The 16,267-nt window shown below is 53.9% G+C and overlaps 6 protein-coding genes across 6 annotated transcripts; 2 read left to right on the forward strand and 4 right to left on the reverse strand.

The window, feature by feature from the left end:
• The first annotated feature begins 2,295 nt into the window (after positions 1 to 2,295).
• BDZ99DRAFT_466569 (uncharacterized protein) lies at positions 2,296 to 3,204 on the forward strand. Its single transcript, XM_033720807.1, has one exon. It carries the CDS (start codon positions 2,320 to 2,322, stop codon positions 2,989 to 2,991), a length of 672 nt encoding a protein of 223 aa, XP_033572582.1. The 5' UTR covers positions 2,296 to 2,319; the 3' UTR covers positions 2,992 to 3,204.
• On the reverse strand, positions 2,795 to 3,554 carry BDZ99DRAFT_466570 (uncharacterized protein). Its single transcript, XM_033720808.1, has one exon. It carries the CDS (start codon positions 3,442 to 3,444, stop codon positions 3,175 to 3,177), a length of 270 nt encoding a protein of 89 aa, XP_033572583.1. The 5' UTR covers positions 3,445 to 3,554; the 3' UTR covers positions 2,795 to 3,174.
• Positions 3,555 to 3,911: 357 nt separating this feature from the next.
• BDZ99DRAFT_524583 (uncharacterized protein) lies at positions 3,912 to 4,399 on the reverse strand (the record flags this gene model as incomplete). Its single annotated transcript, XM_033725921.1, has 3 exons — positions 3,912 to 4,099; positions 4,244 to 4,303; positions 4,360 to 4,399. The coding sequence occupies 3 exons, from the start codon at positions 4,397 to 4,399 to the stop codon at positions 3,912 to 3,914; spliced, it is 288 nt and encodes a 95-aa protein (XP_033572584.1).
• Positions 4,400 to 5,552: 1,153 nt separating this feature from the next.
• Positions 5,553 to 7,537, reverse strand: BDZ99DRAFT_450266 (uncharacterized protein). Its single transcript, XM_033718161.1, has 2 exons — positions 6,156 to 7,537; positions 5,553 to 6,108 (listed from the first exon to the last, which is right to left on the reverse strand). The coding sequence occupies exons 1-2, from the start codon at positions 7,262 to 7,264 to the stop codon at positions 5,898 to 5,900; spliced, it is 1,320 nt and encodes a 439-aa protein (XP_033572585.1). The 5' UTR covers positions 7,265 to 7,537; the 3' UTR covers positions 5,553 to 5,897.
• On the forward strand, positions 7,477 to 8,271 carry BDZ99DRAFT_480308 (uncharacterized protein; the record flags this gene model as incomplete). Its single annotated transcript, XM_033722328.1, has 1 exon — positions 7,477 to 8,271. One exon carries the CDS (start codon positions 7,477 to 7,479, stop codon positions 8,269 to 8,271), a length of 795 nt encoding a protein of 264 aa, XP_033572586.1.
• Positions 8,272 to 12,924: 4,653 nt separating this feature from the next.
• On the reverse strand, positions 12,925 to 14,670 carry BDZ99DRAFT_511087 (cytochrome P450; the record flags this gene model as incomplete). Its single annotated transcript, XM_033724520.1, has 4 exons — positions 12,925 to 13,357; positions 13,406 to 13,487; positions 13,534 to 14,235; positions 14,289 to 14,670. The coding sequence occupies 4 exons, from the start codon at positions 14,668 to 14,670 to the stop codon at positions 12,925 to 12,927; spliced, it is 1,599 nt and encodes a 532-aa protein (XP_033572587.1).
• Positions 14,671 to 16,267: the final 1,597 nt, after the last annotated feature.

The following is a 16,267-nucleotide window of genomic DNA, read 5'->3' on the forward strand; positions in this document are numbered from 1 at the left end:
TAAGAAGGCCAATTGAAGAAATAGGCTGTTACCTAAACCTTGTCTTTGCTTGTCTTTGACGCGGTGGAGACAAAAGCAGGATTTTATTGTCGGAGTTTTTCTGGATCGTCGCCCTGTCCCCAGAGATCTGCTTTGTAAGTTCCGCGCAGAATCCTCTCGTTCTCCGTTTGGAGCTCCCCGCCTCCTTGCTAACCATCTCTCGTCTGCTATCGTCTCGAGTTCCATATTGGATAAACGCCTTGCTGGTCCAATGGCAGAAGGGAAGCTGCCGCACAAGATTGCCCAGTCCCGCCCATGATATTCCAACGCCCCAAGATGTCTCCTTCTATGATATTCCGGCGGTCCAGGTCGCGTATCGACGGCTTCATTAGGCGTAGCTTGCGGGGAGAGGTCGTGAGGCACTCGCCGCCGAAGGTTAGTCGATGGTGATGATGCTACGGCTGACTCGGAGTAGCTGTTGAAGGATGGGTTCGACGGTTCGACGGATTCGACGGGAGTGAAGCCTAAATCTCGCCTACAAGGGCCGAAGAGTATAAGGGCGCGTGTTTTTGATTTGCGCGATGGGTTGCAGCCTCGTCACTGGCGACTTTGAGATATACCGATGGGTGAGAAATGTCTGCCAGTGTTTATATGTTTGAGGCAATTGACAGGAATGAGGGGAGGAGAGCTTAACGAAAAGAGCTGCCGGGCTAGAAACAAAACAACAGCACGATGAGCGCACTAGATCATCTGCTGGAGGCGCTCGCTCGAAAAAAAGCTCAAAAAAAAAGGAGCAAACGACCACCCCCCTCTTGAGAGTGAACTACGCTAGATTCTCTGCGCCCTAGCCACCCTCCCCATTGAAGTTCAGATGCCGTAAGGACAATTCCCGAGAGTACTGGCACTCCGAATTCGAGCGCTGGGGGCTGGAACGCGGCCATGATGACAGAAGAGTTGGCGACGTTGTCTGTTTCGATTTTCTAGGCTCGATTCTAGCAAAGGGAAGAAGAAATTCAAGAATGCAAACCCCATAACTAGTCCTAGTGGGAATCGATCTTGGATCGAACCCAACTAGCAAAACAAAATGGCAAAACGAGCGCAATCACCTCCGCTGTACGGTATGTTGCTAGGCCAACTAAAGTCATTCGCGTCTCACCTTTCAGTATAGAGCCAGCTATGTCTGGTGCGCTTGCGGTCCGAACTCGAAGAGCTTTTGAGTAATTGTCTCTGATCGCAGGAAGGGGGGTTTGTGGGGATGAACTTTAAAGCGCTGCCTATCCCCATCCGCATGGCCAACTCACCTGCACACTGTTCTTACAGGCACGCATATTGGGGCGAGCTGAACAGATTCTATGCCCTCAATGCCGCACTGCCTAAAAGATATACTTAGCTGGCGGATAGGGGCCGATGTCGAGGGGATTCTACCAGCCTAAGAAAGTAAATTTAGGACGCATTCTGTTCCAAATACAATCAAGCCAGAAGGCCGCCAGCATCTCTCTAGCAAAACCATCACTCGTCGTAAGAATAGATATTTGGGCTGAGAATCTTAAGAAGACTCCTTACTATAGACGACTTGGCATTAGCCTTTTAGTCGTATGGTGAGGTGTAGTAACGTACCTCTTTGCATAGGAAAATATTATAAGAACACGTACTTTTTGAGATACGCTTCAAGTGGAAAAGGCGATGTTGTGCTGGAGTAGTGGAAAGAATGAGTGCGTAAGCCTCAAGACGTATCATCTCAACGAAGGGAAATCGTCTCGCAGGAAGGCGGAAGACGCGGAGACTGAAGTTAAGATCACTTCTTACAGCCTATGAGAGACTCGTACTTCGAGATGAAGAATTGGTGACGAAATTGATGGAAATACACGCTATTTCAAGCGCGACGGTAACGGCTAATGGTACTAATCGAGCACTATGCTCGCCTAGATGCATAGACAAGAACCATACGAACATTATATGAGGCAAGTTCTAGATCCCAAAATTGGTATCCTACCAAAAGAGGTAATTGCTCACTATGTCTCGAATTGGCCTTGGCATGGTGTCGCCCCAATTTTCTGGAATCTTTTGTTTCTACCTTTGTATGACGCCAGCTAACCGAGGACATGTAGAGGAAGCGATCACGGACCGGAATTCGAGATATCCTGGGACGATGGCGAACTGTTCGGGCTCGTCCGGGGATGGGAACATGACCACGGGGCTTCCGCAAGGCCTCCACGACGACTGAAATAGGGGAAGCCGACCGACGTGATATAATGGCTAGCCAGATGCAGCTACTTCAAAATATGATCTCAAAAGCTTGAATGATAGAATTGAGAAGTCGCAACGATAAATTTGATTATGATGGAGCGCCAATACCTACAAGTCTTACCGGCCTTTCTCGCCGCCTACAGCATCTCCGTCTATCCTTCATCACCCTCGTTAAAACATGGCACTGAACGCCAGCCCGGAAGCCAGAAGCCCCTTTCGTACCCTTCGATCGACGACATCCATCTAGCAAACAAAAACAGGGGCCGACGTATACCGCCCGTCTTATCCTCTTCGAACTCTCTACAGCGTGTCCCTTGCGTACATACCCGGGGTCAACCCAGACCACATCCCGCTCCTCGACAGCAGGCAAGCACGCGCTGTCAGCATGCACCACTCATCTGGGCAAAAGCAGCCGGGCTCCGCGCAGTGCAGTGCGTTGACACGAAGCAGAAGGACGTTTCCTTCAACCGAAGTAGTGCCTCTCGGCCGGCTCGCTTGCAAAGAAGCCCGCCTTTCCCCATCCCCCCTAGCTCGTCCTCGCACACCTCACTCCCACCGTTCCTCCGACATTCACCATTTGCCTTTGCTCATGCTCCCCCCCTCTCCCGGTCCCAGGAGCCGCAAAATCCCTCGCTCCTGTCCCCACAGCGCCCGTCCAATCACACCCCGCCAGACACACAGTTGCAGCTTGGCAATGCATGCCATCCCGACGAGATAGAATCCCGCGTCGAACCGCCCGCCGCGTCTGCTGGCCGGAACGAGTGATGGCGAACGAGCTCGAGCAAAGGACCTCGGACACGTTTGCCTGCTGCGTGCTTGCTTGGCTGACATATTTTACTAGCAAGCCCCTGGTCTGACGTCCCCTCGTTGCTGGCCCCTTGCACCTTGTTATCCTGGGAGCTGCAGCTATGGTATGCATGACCCTTTCAACGCAGCAGTAGCAGGTTTTCATGCACGATGGGATGGGATGGGGATGGGGCGGACGGCTGGTGAACGATGCCGAACGCGACGCGCCACGAGCGCCTCACCGATGAGAGCGCGTGTTGACGAGACAGGCAGAGGGGTACGGAGGTAGGGGTGGGTTACGTGGCAGAGCAGCCAGGGCGCGTGGGGAAAGGTTGTAGCACGCCTGACGAACATGCACGATGCAGAGAAAAGCAGAATGGCTAGGGCATGCCAGGTCAAGTCATGCCAGGCAAAACTGCCATCCGCTGTCATTCTCTAGTTCGTCTCGTAAATGTCGGACCTGTCATAAGATACTGATATGATTCCGTAGCTTTTCATTCGAGGGCTTTGAGAAATGTAGTGCCGTCGTTCCATCGTACAGTAGTGCCCAGTCTTGCCAAACAAATTGGAATGTCCCTGAATGCCCCCTGGAGAATTACTAACTCCCATGCGCGGAAACGCCGTTGTGGGCTCCCTTTCCCGAATTAAAGAAAGATGAAAGACCCTCGAGATGTCCTTCAAGAAGAGGGATCCGAGGGTGGAGAGAAATCCGTAATCCGACTCCACCGATGAGAAGAAGAGTAAAGAGGGCATTCCGATAGAAGGAAGTTAGAAGAGGAGAAAAAGAGTCCCGAATTTCCCAGCCCAATCCAGCCCATGAACCCGAAATCATTCGTTCCTTCAGCTCCAAAGCGCCCTGCGTGAAGAGGTGCAACACTGAGATAGCCCATGAGCCGGCATTATGAGCTGCTGACTTGACCGTAGGCACGCTGGTAGGTGGTGGTAGCGGGCGTCTGGCCATAGAATTGGAGAGCGCATTCGGCGGCGTCCTCGCGGGCTTGCTCGACGTAGTTACCGTCGTACCAGTAGCGGGCCGGGAATTGCTTTTCCCCGACTACAACGACGCTAGACCATGCGGTGCGGCCTCCTGTGAATGAGTTTAGCAGGTGGTGAGAGCATTAGAAAGTGAAGGATGTTAATGCGTGTTGGAAGTGAGGAACGATTATGGGGCTAGGGCTAATGAAGAAACCTGGAAGGGGATTGGATATTCTCCGAGACTCGAGAAGTTTACCTCGACGATCTGAAACGTCTTGCCATCTAGGCTGTTCGATCTGGGCAGCGTTACAGTGATCTGGACATGAATCAGTCAGACCTGATCCTTGACGAAGGTGGAGATCCATCACCAACCCTTCAACCTGTCTTGCCAGAAAGTGGGTCTCGCAGCCATTGTGATGGTGATCCAAGCAGCGACGCTTTTAGTGCTCAAGAACGAAGGCCCCAAGAGAGTGTGGCTGCAACCAAAGAAAGCAGAGCAGGACGGTCTGAATGCAAAAGCGCTTGTATAGGAAGATTGAAAAGTGCCTAGCTGGAAGAGAAGCCCTGCACTCGAAATCCGCAGGACTACTTATACAACTAACCCTCACGTCACCTGTAAGGCTAGACGAAACGACATGTTGCACCTAGGTGCACGCTGCCGGAGTCATCAGACGGTGAGCAGGGAAGGCACACGCAGGTCTCACGGAAACGACCTCTGTGTTGTCGTAGGGCACTGGGGACCAGCGGCCCACGGGTCGTTCGCATGGCTCCAAGGCCCAATGCAATGGATGGGGGTGGGCCGGGCCGTTTCCAGCTCCTGCACTGTTCAGTTGGCATCTTCTGGCGTCCGTCGATGATGACCTCGTTGCAATCAAGGCGGGCCAATGGCAGCCAGCAACGAGACGGGGGGCCTGCCTGCAGGCAAATTGCATGAATCGAAGCCGGCGGCGTGCTGGCCGATGCCTTCCCCATCAGGGGCCTCGTGGTTGAACGCGATTAGCATGGCGGCTTAAGAAGAAAAGAGAGGGGGGTGGAGAGGGACCAGGAATAGTCGAAGCATTGCACGCTGGCAGGTTAGCCAACTCACTGTGCATGAAGCTGGGTGCACGCTTTCTACTCGACGTGTCTTGACCCTAAGGCCAGATTGATCGAGCTTTTCCGAAGCACGATAAGTCGATCTTCTGCGAGAATTACCCTGCCTGCAAGCCCACAGAGCCTAGCAGGGAGCGTGCACAAATCCTGACGCAGCGGGCGGCCGGGCAGTAGCCGTTTGCTCGGCGTCAGGACGGGGGCCGGGTATGGTGATGCTTGCCGCCAATACCTTTGAGCTGAGGGAGGGCCCGCTGTGACAGCCCCGGGTACCTACTTATGCTTCTCTGTTTGACATGTTGCTCAGCATGCGGATGCCGGCAGCATGGCGTGAGGTCTGGTGCTGGAACTGGTTAAGTTGGCACAATTACCCGAAACTTGCCCGGAGCGTTCACGTGTGGCGCCTTCACTGAAACGTCGGAGTCCTCGAGCTGTTTCATCAGAGCCAAATGCGGAGTTCATGACGCCAGAAGAAGCCGAGAAGAGTAAATATGTTCATCATTCGTTTCAGCTCATATGTATACGAAGTGAAAGCCGTCCTCCTTTTGTCGTAGAGCCATTAATAATATGTGATATCCCACGTCGAAGCAAACACTCCATTTCCGATATATCCTAAACGCCTCACTCCGTTGCTGTCGTGTCGACGCCCCACATATTAGACAGATTGACGAAAATGCCACGGCAAGCCGCAGCTGACGTTCTAGCGAAACGAGCAGTATGCCCAGTCGTGCGAACGGAAATATGTACGAGAATCGAATGCAGAGTTCCGCCCAGCGGGTCTGACGTTGAGAATGCGGGTCAGTCGGTCGGCTCTCTAAACCTCAACTATGCAACGCTGACGGTTGTCGACTTGGAGCTGCTCGTCGATGAAAAACTTCGTCGATGAGACGCTTCGGACCAACATACTCCATGCCCATTTTGAAGGATCCAGAGCGGATCAAGGGAATGTGTAGCTGGGTGCTTTGCTTGGTGTGGAAGCGCCGCTTGATGCAGTCATCAACAAGAGCCATCAACCCAGTTGCAACGACGACACTTGAAGTTGTTAGTCGGAGTAATGGCCGGCGTTTGGTAGCACTTACTCGGAGATGTCAGTCGTAGCATCTAGAATCCTTTCGTCGGTGATCCGCATGTAACAAGGAGGGACCCAGCCCCCGCGTGCGGCCTCCTCGTGAGCTTGGTCGGGAGTCAGTTTGACGGGGCAGATGTGTGCTAGCGGTTGGTCGCTGTCCTCCCGGAGGAGGTAGTATGAAACGTCCTCCATGTCGCCATCCTTCTTGCACACCCGCTTCCAGCCGTAGTGGTGGCCCCAGTACTCAAAGTTGTACCGTTTGTTGGACTTGGCGCCCCGTCTCTTGACTTCAAGGTGAGCATAATTCGAGAACTCAAGCTTGAGCGTGTTGGTAGGCAACAGGGCACGACCGTTCGCATGGCCGGCAGACTTGGGGCGTGAGCCATCTTCAATGCCTTTCATCGACTCATAGCCCGAGTCTGATCGCTTGAGGCCTGCTGCGGTCGACGGTCGGGTGTCGGGCTTGTTCCTCAGAGTCGCGAAAGCACTGCTCGCTCGTGCCAGCACGGGCCTCTTCTCTGTCGGCGGCTTCTGGTATTTGCGGATGGAATGGCAAACCTCTCGGCCAGACTCTCGGCAATATCGCCGCAGCGAGAATTCTCGGTTTCTGAGGTCGTGCATGCGCAGGTGGAAGAGGGTGTACGACTGCTTCTTGCCCCGGCGGCCTTCTAGTTGAGTGTCCACGCGCAGGTTCATGTTCCCGTCGATGGTGGCGTCGTCATGGCGAATGGATATCCGCTTGCTCGTGGGGAACAGGTCAGCAAAGTCCCTAGGCGTGGTGGGTATGGCGTCGATGGGGAAGACCTCGTGGTTGTACTGGGGGACCTCGTACTGTGGGTAGTCGTCGTCTTCTTCGGCTAGGTCCTCCTCTGATGTCGACGCATAAGTATCGACTGAGGCCCGGGGGAGATACGGTGGTGGTCTCGCATAGTCGGTGGTCCAGGTGTCGGCTCGACCCTTTACGCGGCCATTGGAGGTATCGGACTGTGTATACGTCTCGTGGTAACTGTACTCGGTGGGCGCAGTACTCCGTGGATTCGACGTGGTTTCGCTGCGAGCGGAGTTGTTGGCGCTGCTGTCACTGGCGTGGTTCTCGCGCCACTGTATTGATTGCGGCATGATTATAATGGTATGGATGTGAAGTGCAGAGCAGAGTTAAATGCAATTCAAGTATGGTGATGGAATGGTGCGAGTGGTCAGGGCATGCGGAGAGACACGGGTGGTGGAGTATATGTAGAGCAGCGAGCAGCCAAAAGGCATCGGGCGAGGATCGGGCGAGCACCGCAGGCCGTATTGGTGGCGGAGTTGGAGAGGGTCTGTAGGGCTCTCGAATGGGCAGGGCGGAAGAATTTGCGCGCAACGGGCTGCAGCGAGAGGCCAGTGGGAGAGGCCGTGGAGAGGTGGGGAGAGCGATTTGCGAGGCGTGGGATGCACGCTTTTCTAACTATCCTCCATGGCGGTCCGGGCGGTCGGGGGCCTGTCTTTCACACCACGGCAGCGCAACACTTGCCCACACCGTCCGCACCGTGCCTCTGCCCTTGCCGGGCTCGGCCTGGCTGACACGGCCGTCGTCGAATGGGATTTGCTGCGGCGCCGGCCTGCAGCACCCCAGCCTCCCTCATCGACAGGACTCCCCGATCCTCCTGCTCAGCGCCAGCCCGGCGAATCAAGCCACCGCGCGCCCCTCCACACCGCAGCAGCCGTTGACTCGAGGCCTCCCCCGCCGAAACAGGCAGAAGGCAGAAGGCAGAGCAGAGAGAGACGCTTGGAGAGCTGGAGCGCATCGCCGTGCCCGAGGCTGGGGAGGGCGCGCTGCGTCTGGGCAGCCTGATGGCGCTTCACTATTCACATCTGGACAGCTCCCCGACGGCAGGCCCCACGGCGATGGCTGCATGCCTCGTCCATGGTGCCCCGTCCATGGTGCCCGTCGATTCCGTCGCGCCTCTCCCGTTGCGCCGTCTCTCATGGGCTCCACGTGCCATCGCTTTCCGGCCCTCTCGCAGTCTGCTGATCCCGACGAGCGACAACCAGCAGCAAGCCGCTCTCCAGGTGCAGCGAAGACGTCACCATCTCGCTGCTCTGCTGCGACAATTCACCGCTGGCTCGCCCAGTGCCATCTCTATTAGCGCTACGTCCGTACCACCAGGAGTAGCGCCGTCGATTTCAGCGGTGCGTCGATATCGACGGCGCTGCAGTCATACCGTGCCCGTCAGCCTTCTATTTTCATTTGTGGCTGAGAGGCACCTTGAGATCCGATGCCTCCACCATGCAAGTCGCATCACATCCTCACCTCGCAGCGCGGCATCAGCAAACCTCTCAGCCCCCTGGATATGCTGAACTCAACCACAGGCTAAATCCAGCGCGGGAGGAGGATCGTGCTTGGCTCTGCCGCTGCGTTGCCTTTCTCACCCTTGGGATAAGCTTCATGCATTGCCTCACCCTTTGGGAGACGACGCCGATGCTGATGCAGCGCGACGAGCCCAGCGAGAGGGCAGCAAAGCCTTCTCCGCGCGGAGGTCGTCTGCCCTGTAGATCCAGACCGCTGGTCAAAACTGGTGATCCGTCTTGCCCAATTCGGAAATCCACCTAACGTCAACCTCACTCCTCTCTCCTATCCTCTCCTCATCGTAGAAGAATGCCGTCTTCATTGCCAAGCCTCATTCTGTCCTTCGTCGCTGTTCCGCGCCGCCGATTGTGGTTTCATTTGCCTTCCTCTCCATTCTCATCTGTCCCGGTTCCCCGGCCAATCACAGTGCAGAACGTGTTGGATTCATACATGAGGCGACTGGTGCGCTGTAAAACCCCAACACCAGCGAACACGTTCAGACGCCGCTGTGGTGTCATCTCCAGCCCCTTCTAGCTCGACTTCAACCTTCGGCCGTCTTCCGCGCATCCTTCGTGATCGGCTAGTCTCCCGCAGTACCAGTATTCCCCTGTGCTAGGAGCTCCACTTCATCCCCCACGCGTCGACGCCTCCGATGATGGATCAGATAGCTGCAGGCCAAGTTTCGCGGCCGGGGCAAAGTATGGGATGCTTGCGGCTTCGACCTTCCTTCGGAACGGAGCCGAGATGATTACACCATCAACGCTGGCCGTGATTGATCCACCCCGACCAAACATATCGACCCGATAACCATGCCTGCTTGGCCTCTAACGGCCACTCAAGGCAGCAGAGTTTACTCGATACAATATCGTCAAGTGCACCCTCGTCCTTTTCCCTCCAGCTAGTGGCGGCTGTGCAACCTGACTCCTCTCGTCGTTCCATCATTACGTATCTCTCAACGAGTGATGCTTTAGTCTCTCAAGCAATGGGGCGATCGCAAGATGCTATGTCTGACTTCCCCATTTTGATCGTCTCTTCCCTTCCCTTCACTGGTATGCGTAGTCGTCAATCATTTTAGTCTCGAGGTTTCAAGTGGCTGTCATCTCGAGTCGATCATTACCTTCCTCTGCTCGATCTAGAGCACATCTGCGGGGAAACGGCTGCCTGGAGCTCCTCTCCTTGACCCAGCCTCAAAGGGCCCAGCCGGCCCCAAAACTGCAGACTTTTACTGGGCATGCTGCAGTCCAGCCAACTTCCCCAGCTTCCGCTGCATCTGCATCTTGCTCATCACGCGCCTCGTCATGCCCCGAGAATCTTCTCAACCCGGTCCATCGCATTGGTGCGATCCCACCAATCCTGTTAGAGTCAAACTTCATTGGGTGCGCTTCATGCAGCCGAAAAGCGCAACAGGCGACATAAAGTGGTGAGAGATAATTCGGCAGGATTAGTCGGCAGGACCTTTATTGGTTGGTATTCAACGGAATTTCCTTCATTTCTTCTCATGTCGCCTTTTACTTTGTGCTAGTCATTTTCCATTTTCACAATTTGTCTACAGTCACGTGCTCCTACAACAAAAGCGCCATGTCCACCTGACGTTCACATAGAACGAGCGAGAGAACAATTTGTCACTACTGCGTCGACAGGACGATGTAGTATGCACCCCTACAAAGTGTACCGTGTGTGTACGTGTGTATCGCGTAGGTGGCGAAGATGCCACCGCATGGGTGTCTATTCATTCTCTATCGGTCCCGACTTGGCATCGGTCTCGTCATTCTGACCATGGCCGAGAAATCCGACCTCAGGCTGGATGCTTAGTCCTCTATCTACCGCTCAGTAGAGACTTTGTTCCAGGCTAGGTAGCCCTAAGGGTAGTGCGTAGAAAGGGTCTCCGGAGAAATTCAAGAGGCAAACAGCCGAAAATGTGCGCATTTGACGCACCCAGCCTCATTTTCCTACGGTCTAGGGTTTAATATCTCACTTCACAGACGATTTCACATTTGTATTCGTCTTTCTCAATGATGCGATGGCAAAATAGCCCCTGGACACGTCATGGGCAAACTTCCATTCGTGGCTTGTGGCGCAGCTCAAAGGACGAACGTTCAGCGGAAATAGAACCCTTGGCTCCGTATTCTCTGATCCATGGATGATCGCCTATCTTCTCCAACTATCTAGATTGCCCAAATTCGATATGATATGATTCTTGATCGCCGAGAACGGCAACCTTGCGCTCTTCACTACCCAATGCATACGACCATCTTCTCAAGCCGGAATACCTGCTCCAGCATTGATCACCAGCCTCCACGACCACGATGTACATATAACCCAAATAGTCACTTACTGCATACACGCCCATCACACATAACCCCAGACCCCACGACCCACGCCCATGTATTCCCCCATCCGCACATCCCACAACTCCCTCCCGCCCGCTCATCAACCAGGCCGACCCCAGCGTCCTTGCCGATCAACGCAGGTACCTGCACAATGACCACGACGTCCCTCGCACTGAGTTCTCGCCCGAAAAGGGCTGCTTGGGCCGGTCACTGCCGATGATGGATGCGATGTGGCGATGTGTCGCAACTCGGCACTGACGCCATCACGCATATCTTCCCCGTGTTCTTGCTCCCGTTCGGGCACTAGTGCTGGCTTCCAGAATCCTCGCAACCTGGCCACGGCGGGTCGGGCGATGCCGGGGGAGGGAGAGGATGGCGAGACTTTTCACGCCATCCTGGGCCCCATATCTGATTGTGAGGATGGGGGTTTCGGGCCTCGATCGAGCTGCTGGTTTTGGCGTTGGGATTCGTGATTTGAGCGAAAATTCGTGATGTTGGATTATGAATGGATGGCGCTTGGGTCTGAGGGCCGTGGTCGCACCACTCAATGTCGCGAAAATGCCCTCAGCACGCGGAACGAACGGCTGCCATCTATCTGTCATTATCACCCGTCTTGGTAACGTTCCATCGCATCGCATTTGCTTGCTGGTTTTTCTGCTCCATTTCAGAGCTCGCTCGGTGTTCGACCATCTCATAGTCCCCGCGAGCGAGTGCTCCCAAGGTTCAGCTCTGCTTATCCCACCACCCAAGTCGGCATCGAAATCTCCAGAGCACCATTCGCGACAACACGGCGACAACTGCATCGCACGCCATCGAACTCCAAACTCCATCACCAGCGTCATTCAACACACCTCGCCGTCTCCGTATCGGCACGCCTACGACCGAAGTCGGCGGTTCAAGCGTGAAACCTGACCGATGTTCCTCTCGACGCCAGGACGCGCTTCGGAGCCGCGAGCGGTGATGCTGACACCCACCATCATCCAGCACCACCTCGCCCATCGCAACCAAATTCCCAGCTAGGTAAGTAGGCGGGCGCGGCGATATATGCATCTGCAATCTACACACACTTCGTACATACCTTTCTCAGCCGTCGGGGGCTTCCGAGTATCTCAGTCACCGTAGAAGCGGGAGCGGTGAAATCCTGACAGTGGCAACTCTTACCCACCTACCCATCTCGGCTGTGTCTCCTAGAGTGTCTCTATCTACCCATTCGTATTACAAAGATCTTTTGGGTCAGATTTTGCTTTTTCCATAAATGTCTCAATGCTACGTGGTCAATGTTTCACTACCTACTCTCGTGGCTCCTCACGTGCTTGGTTGGTGTGGGCGGGTGATTTGCTCGGGTGACTACACTACCTGTCGATGTAGGTCTGGGAGAATGATGGGTTGCGCAATGGTAGGTGCGGTTGCATACTGTGAAAGGAGCAGGATCCAGCATGTCGGTGTCGCTAGGCCTACACGCCCGGGTTTCGTCTTCGTCACTCGCACTGATCGGTATGTATGACCCTCCCCGATTTGTGCCCTAGGCAGTAGACAGCGATGTCTCATGGGGTGCTCTGCTGTGAATTCGGCGGGTGAAATTGCTTGCTTCACGTTTGATGTAGATGCCTGAAAACGCGGCGAACTACCGCAGTAGCAAAGAAGTGTACACAGCACATTCACGAAGCAGCATATAGTGCACGCATGTGTCTCAGCAAGCAAGAAGAGGTAAAAGTAAGCTATAACAAGAGATGAGTTTGTTGAGCTGGGTCTATCAAACTGAGCAGAGTGGAGAGGTTATAACACAACCATCCACCGGAAACCGGTCCGCAGGTAAACATTGAAAAGACTGCCCCATTGTAATCTCATCGCAATTCCACCGCAATCCATCTATCGCTGCCTTTCCTTTTCAGGACGCCTTCTCCCAGTCTGCAGAGTCGCAAGTAGTTGTCTCCTTGAGACAAATTCAGTAAACTCAATACCATAAGTATGAAGCCACAAGCCATATTGTGAGTACCTTGCATAGCTCTCTCAAGTAGAGAATCCGTCCTCTGGCGAATGTCAATATATCACACTTTGTACCGTTGATTAATTGTCAATGTTCGTCAGCATTTTTGAGAGCGCAGTAGCTAGTTCAACGTCTGCTAGTGGGAAGATGCTGCACGCAGAAACTCATGGCGTTCCTTGGTGTCTTTGGCCTCAGCTTCGAGCCAGTTCGAAACAATGGTAGCCTTGCGCTCTTCGCTTCTCGGTTCGAATACCATCTCGAATGGCAGTGGCTTTGTGATGACCTCGGCGGTTGTCTTGGGCGAGATGGGGATGATGGCGCCGGTGACCGGGTCCGTCTTGTGTTTGACATTGAAGGCCCACATGAGACCCCCGCATAGAACAACGAGCGCGTCTTGAGTGAGAGTTTGTCCGAGGCAGGCCCGAATGCCCCAACCAAAAGAGGACATTCCCTTGATTGTCGGGAACTCAGTGAGAGGCACCTTGTAGGTTGGCCATCCCGGCTCAAGCCAGCGCTCTGGGTGGTAGTTCTCAGGGTCGGGGTACTTCGCCTTGTTGCGCATCATGGCCCTAGATCTACGTCAGGGAGATCGTGGGGGAGCCATTGGTATGACTTACCAGTCAAGGGGAATAACCCTCGTTCCCTTTGGAATAAAGCCGCCGCGGTAGTAGTCGTCAGCCTCTAACTCGTGGGCAACGCCTATCCGAGGTTAGCATACACTCCATAATTATGCATAGTAACTTACCGGTCGGGACAGGCGATCTCCATCGGAAAGTCTCCTTGATGCAAGCGCGGAGCACCGGAAGATTGCCATAGTCGTGCAGAGTTGGTGGCCGACCCTCGCATATGCGATCGATCTCCTCTTGGCACTTGACCATCCACTCCGGGTTTTGGATCATCGCTATCAAATAGGTTTGGGTGGGTCCTCCGACCGTGAATACGCCAACCAAAGCGAGCATGCCAAGAGCAGAATGACCCTCGAAGTCGCCAAGGAGGGGGGACTTATCCCCAAGCTCCAGATATTGTCTCGCCCAGCACGGTCGCAGCTGTCCAGCTTGCCATTTCTCTCGTGCACCGTTCAACAGGTCCATCCAGAAAGCCTGCTGTATACCTCGGCGGACAAGTTCGCTTCGCTTCCACGGATTAAGGAAGAGTGGCAAGTGCCAGAGCGGTGTCAAGACATTTGTGATAGGACCATTCGGTGACATCTGAGTAAGTAGACCCCAGGCACTCATTCGCATCTGAGGACTGAAGCTGGGATCGTCGAATGCAAGCGTGCACATAACCTTCGAAGCCTGGTTCTCGATATGGAAGCTGAACTTCTCGGAGTCGCTGAGGAGAATGAAGAGCAGGCGCTTGACCTCAAACTCCATGATGCCCTTGTATTTGATTGCAGAAGATTGCGTCAGGTACGAGTGAGCCCACTTGCGCTGGCGAACCCAAGCTTCTACAGCTGACATCAGCATAGGTTTTGAGACTTCGACTTGGGTGACGACTTACGGTTCCTACCCATGAGTGGCAGGTATGACAACATCCCATGGTTGCTCTTCGAGTCAATAAGGGATGGCACGGCGGGTCTGTCGGAGTAGATCTTTGCGCGCTTAACGAGGAGGTCATTAGCGATGGACTCATCCGAGATGATGACGAAGTTCCATCCAATCATTCGCGTCTTGTAGATACCGCCGTATTTGTAGGACCATTCTGCGAGCTTGAGCCAGAAACATTCAGGGAGGTCGTGAACGTGGCCGATGTAGGGGATCAGACCCGGGCCCGGGAACCCCCAAGGACTGTTTGCCTTGTTCCAACGACGGTATGCGCCCACGGTGGTTGTCAGTGCAAAGGCAAGCATGGCCAAGGCTGCTGCTACGATGCTGAATTGCATCTTAGGCAGAGTAGAGAAAGAATTCGTGAATTGTAGAGTGTTCACGAGGAGACGCAGATGAAAGTGCGGCTCAGGTGGCGTGCGGCAACGGACTAGCTGATTGCATCAAGCTAGCGAGAGTGAACGTCAGTGACGCTGCTTCTTGATGAGAGACGACGCCAGGAGAGGATCACGAAGATCTTACGTACCTAGGTAGGACTGCGGATGGCAGGAGGATGGGCTTGAAGACCTTGTTCAGCCGATGTATGTGAGGTAGGTGGAGGAAAGGATATCTATGACTGACGATGAAGCAGAGAGTCTATGGGGCCAGGGCGAGCAATGACGGTGAAGTGACGGCCAAGCGGTGAGCTGCGACTTCTGCATTTGGACGCTCGAGCTCTTCGCCGCTGATAACAGAAGGCGACTTCGGAAAGCAGTCCACTATGTACAGCTGATCAATCGTCGGTGCCAAGACCTCGAATCGCGCTTGCCGCTGTAAGTATGAGGTGCTTTACTATCTTTGCAGGAACGCGTGGTACCCAGGCAAGTATATGATTTTGAACAGTCTGTAGACGCATTGAGACACTCCTAACGTCACTAGACATCTGCGGAAAGGGGTGTATTGACATGTGCACTCTTTACTTGGTGAAGCCTGGAACGGGGGCTGCTATTCACTGTCAGCTTCGTTCAGTAACTTCCTTAAACATTCCCGGAGTCAACTGCGTTTGAGACCTCCAACAGGTTGCAAGCCAGTATCAATTGATACAATAGTTTGGCCTTTTCCGTGCACCCGGCATGGAACCGCTAGACGTGCCAGGTACCGCTTACATGCTCCCCAGTTCTAGGACGATGAATGTTGCGCTGTCTAGATTTGGAGGGCGTTGTCACGTTGAAACACTTCGAGCGAGTATGTCACATCCATAATGGTTTGGTAATAAGTTCTGCTGTATAAGGTACCTCGGTCAATTTGAAGACCATTCATAACGACGGATGCTATGTCTTACGTCTTGCCAGATTTACAAAAGGGTGTTGAGGTACGCCTGGCAGCGGCAGAGAGTGCATAGAGACCTATGGCGAGGCATTATACTGACCATTTGCTCTGCCAACCTACTAAAGGGATTGCAGCAAGATAATGCACGATATAGCATGATCCCGCTTGCCAATTGGGAATCGGAGAGTCGGATGTAATCTCACCGTGTTTGTTTGCTCGCTCAACGCCGAGCTTTGAGGGAATAATGTCGTTGCGTCCGCTCTTGAGATGGCACCTGTGTTAGGTATGTTTCCAGCAGGCGCCGCCCATTTGTAGACACTGATATGTAATATTCCTATTCGGAGATTTACAGGCTCGAGCCAACGAGAATTCGGGCGCCGCCGCCTGAGGTGGCCCAGCGAGTACCATGATTGTTCAAGAAGATGGAAAAGGTTTCCCTTTGGTTCTGGAAGTCGCTTTTGAAGCACTCGAAACTGAGATTGACCATTCAAAACGATGGGTTTACGTCTCAATCCGATTCTGGAAAACACGTCGAAGCCCTCCATGCAGTGGTAAAATAGTGTATGCAAACTTTACTTTGTGTATTTTTGCAATATATTTTCTAACCCCTGTAGGCACGATCCCATC

Source organism: Mytilinidion resinicola (assembly GCF_010093595.1).
Source record: "Mytilinidion resinicola strain CBS 304.34 unplaced genomic scaffold BDZ99scaffold_18, whole genome shotgun sequence".
In the NCBI taxonomy this organism is placed as follows: domain Eukaryota; kingdom Fungi; phylum Ascomycota; class Dothideomycetes; order Mytilinidiales; family Mytilinidiaceae; genus Mytilinidion; species Mytilinidion resinicola.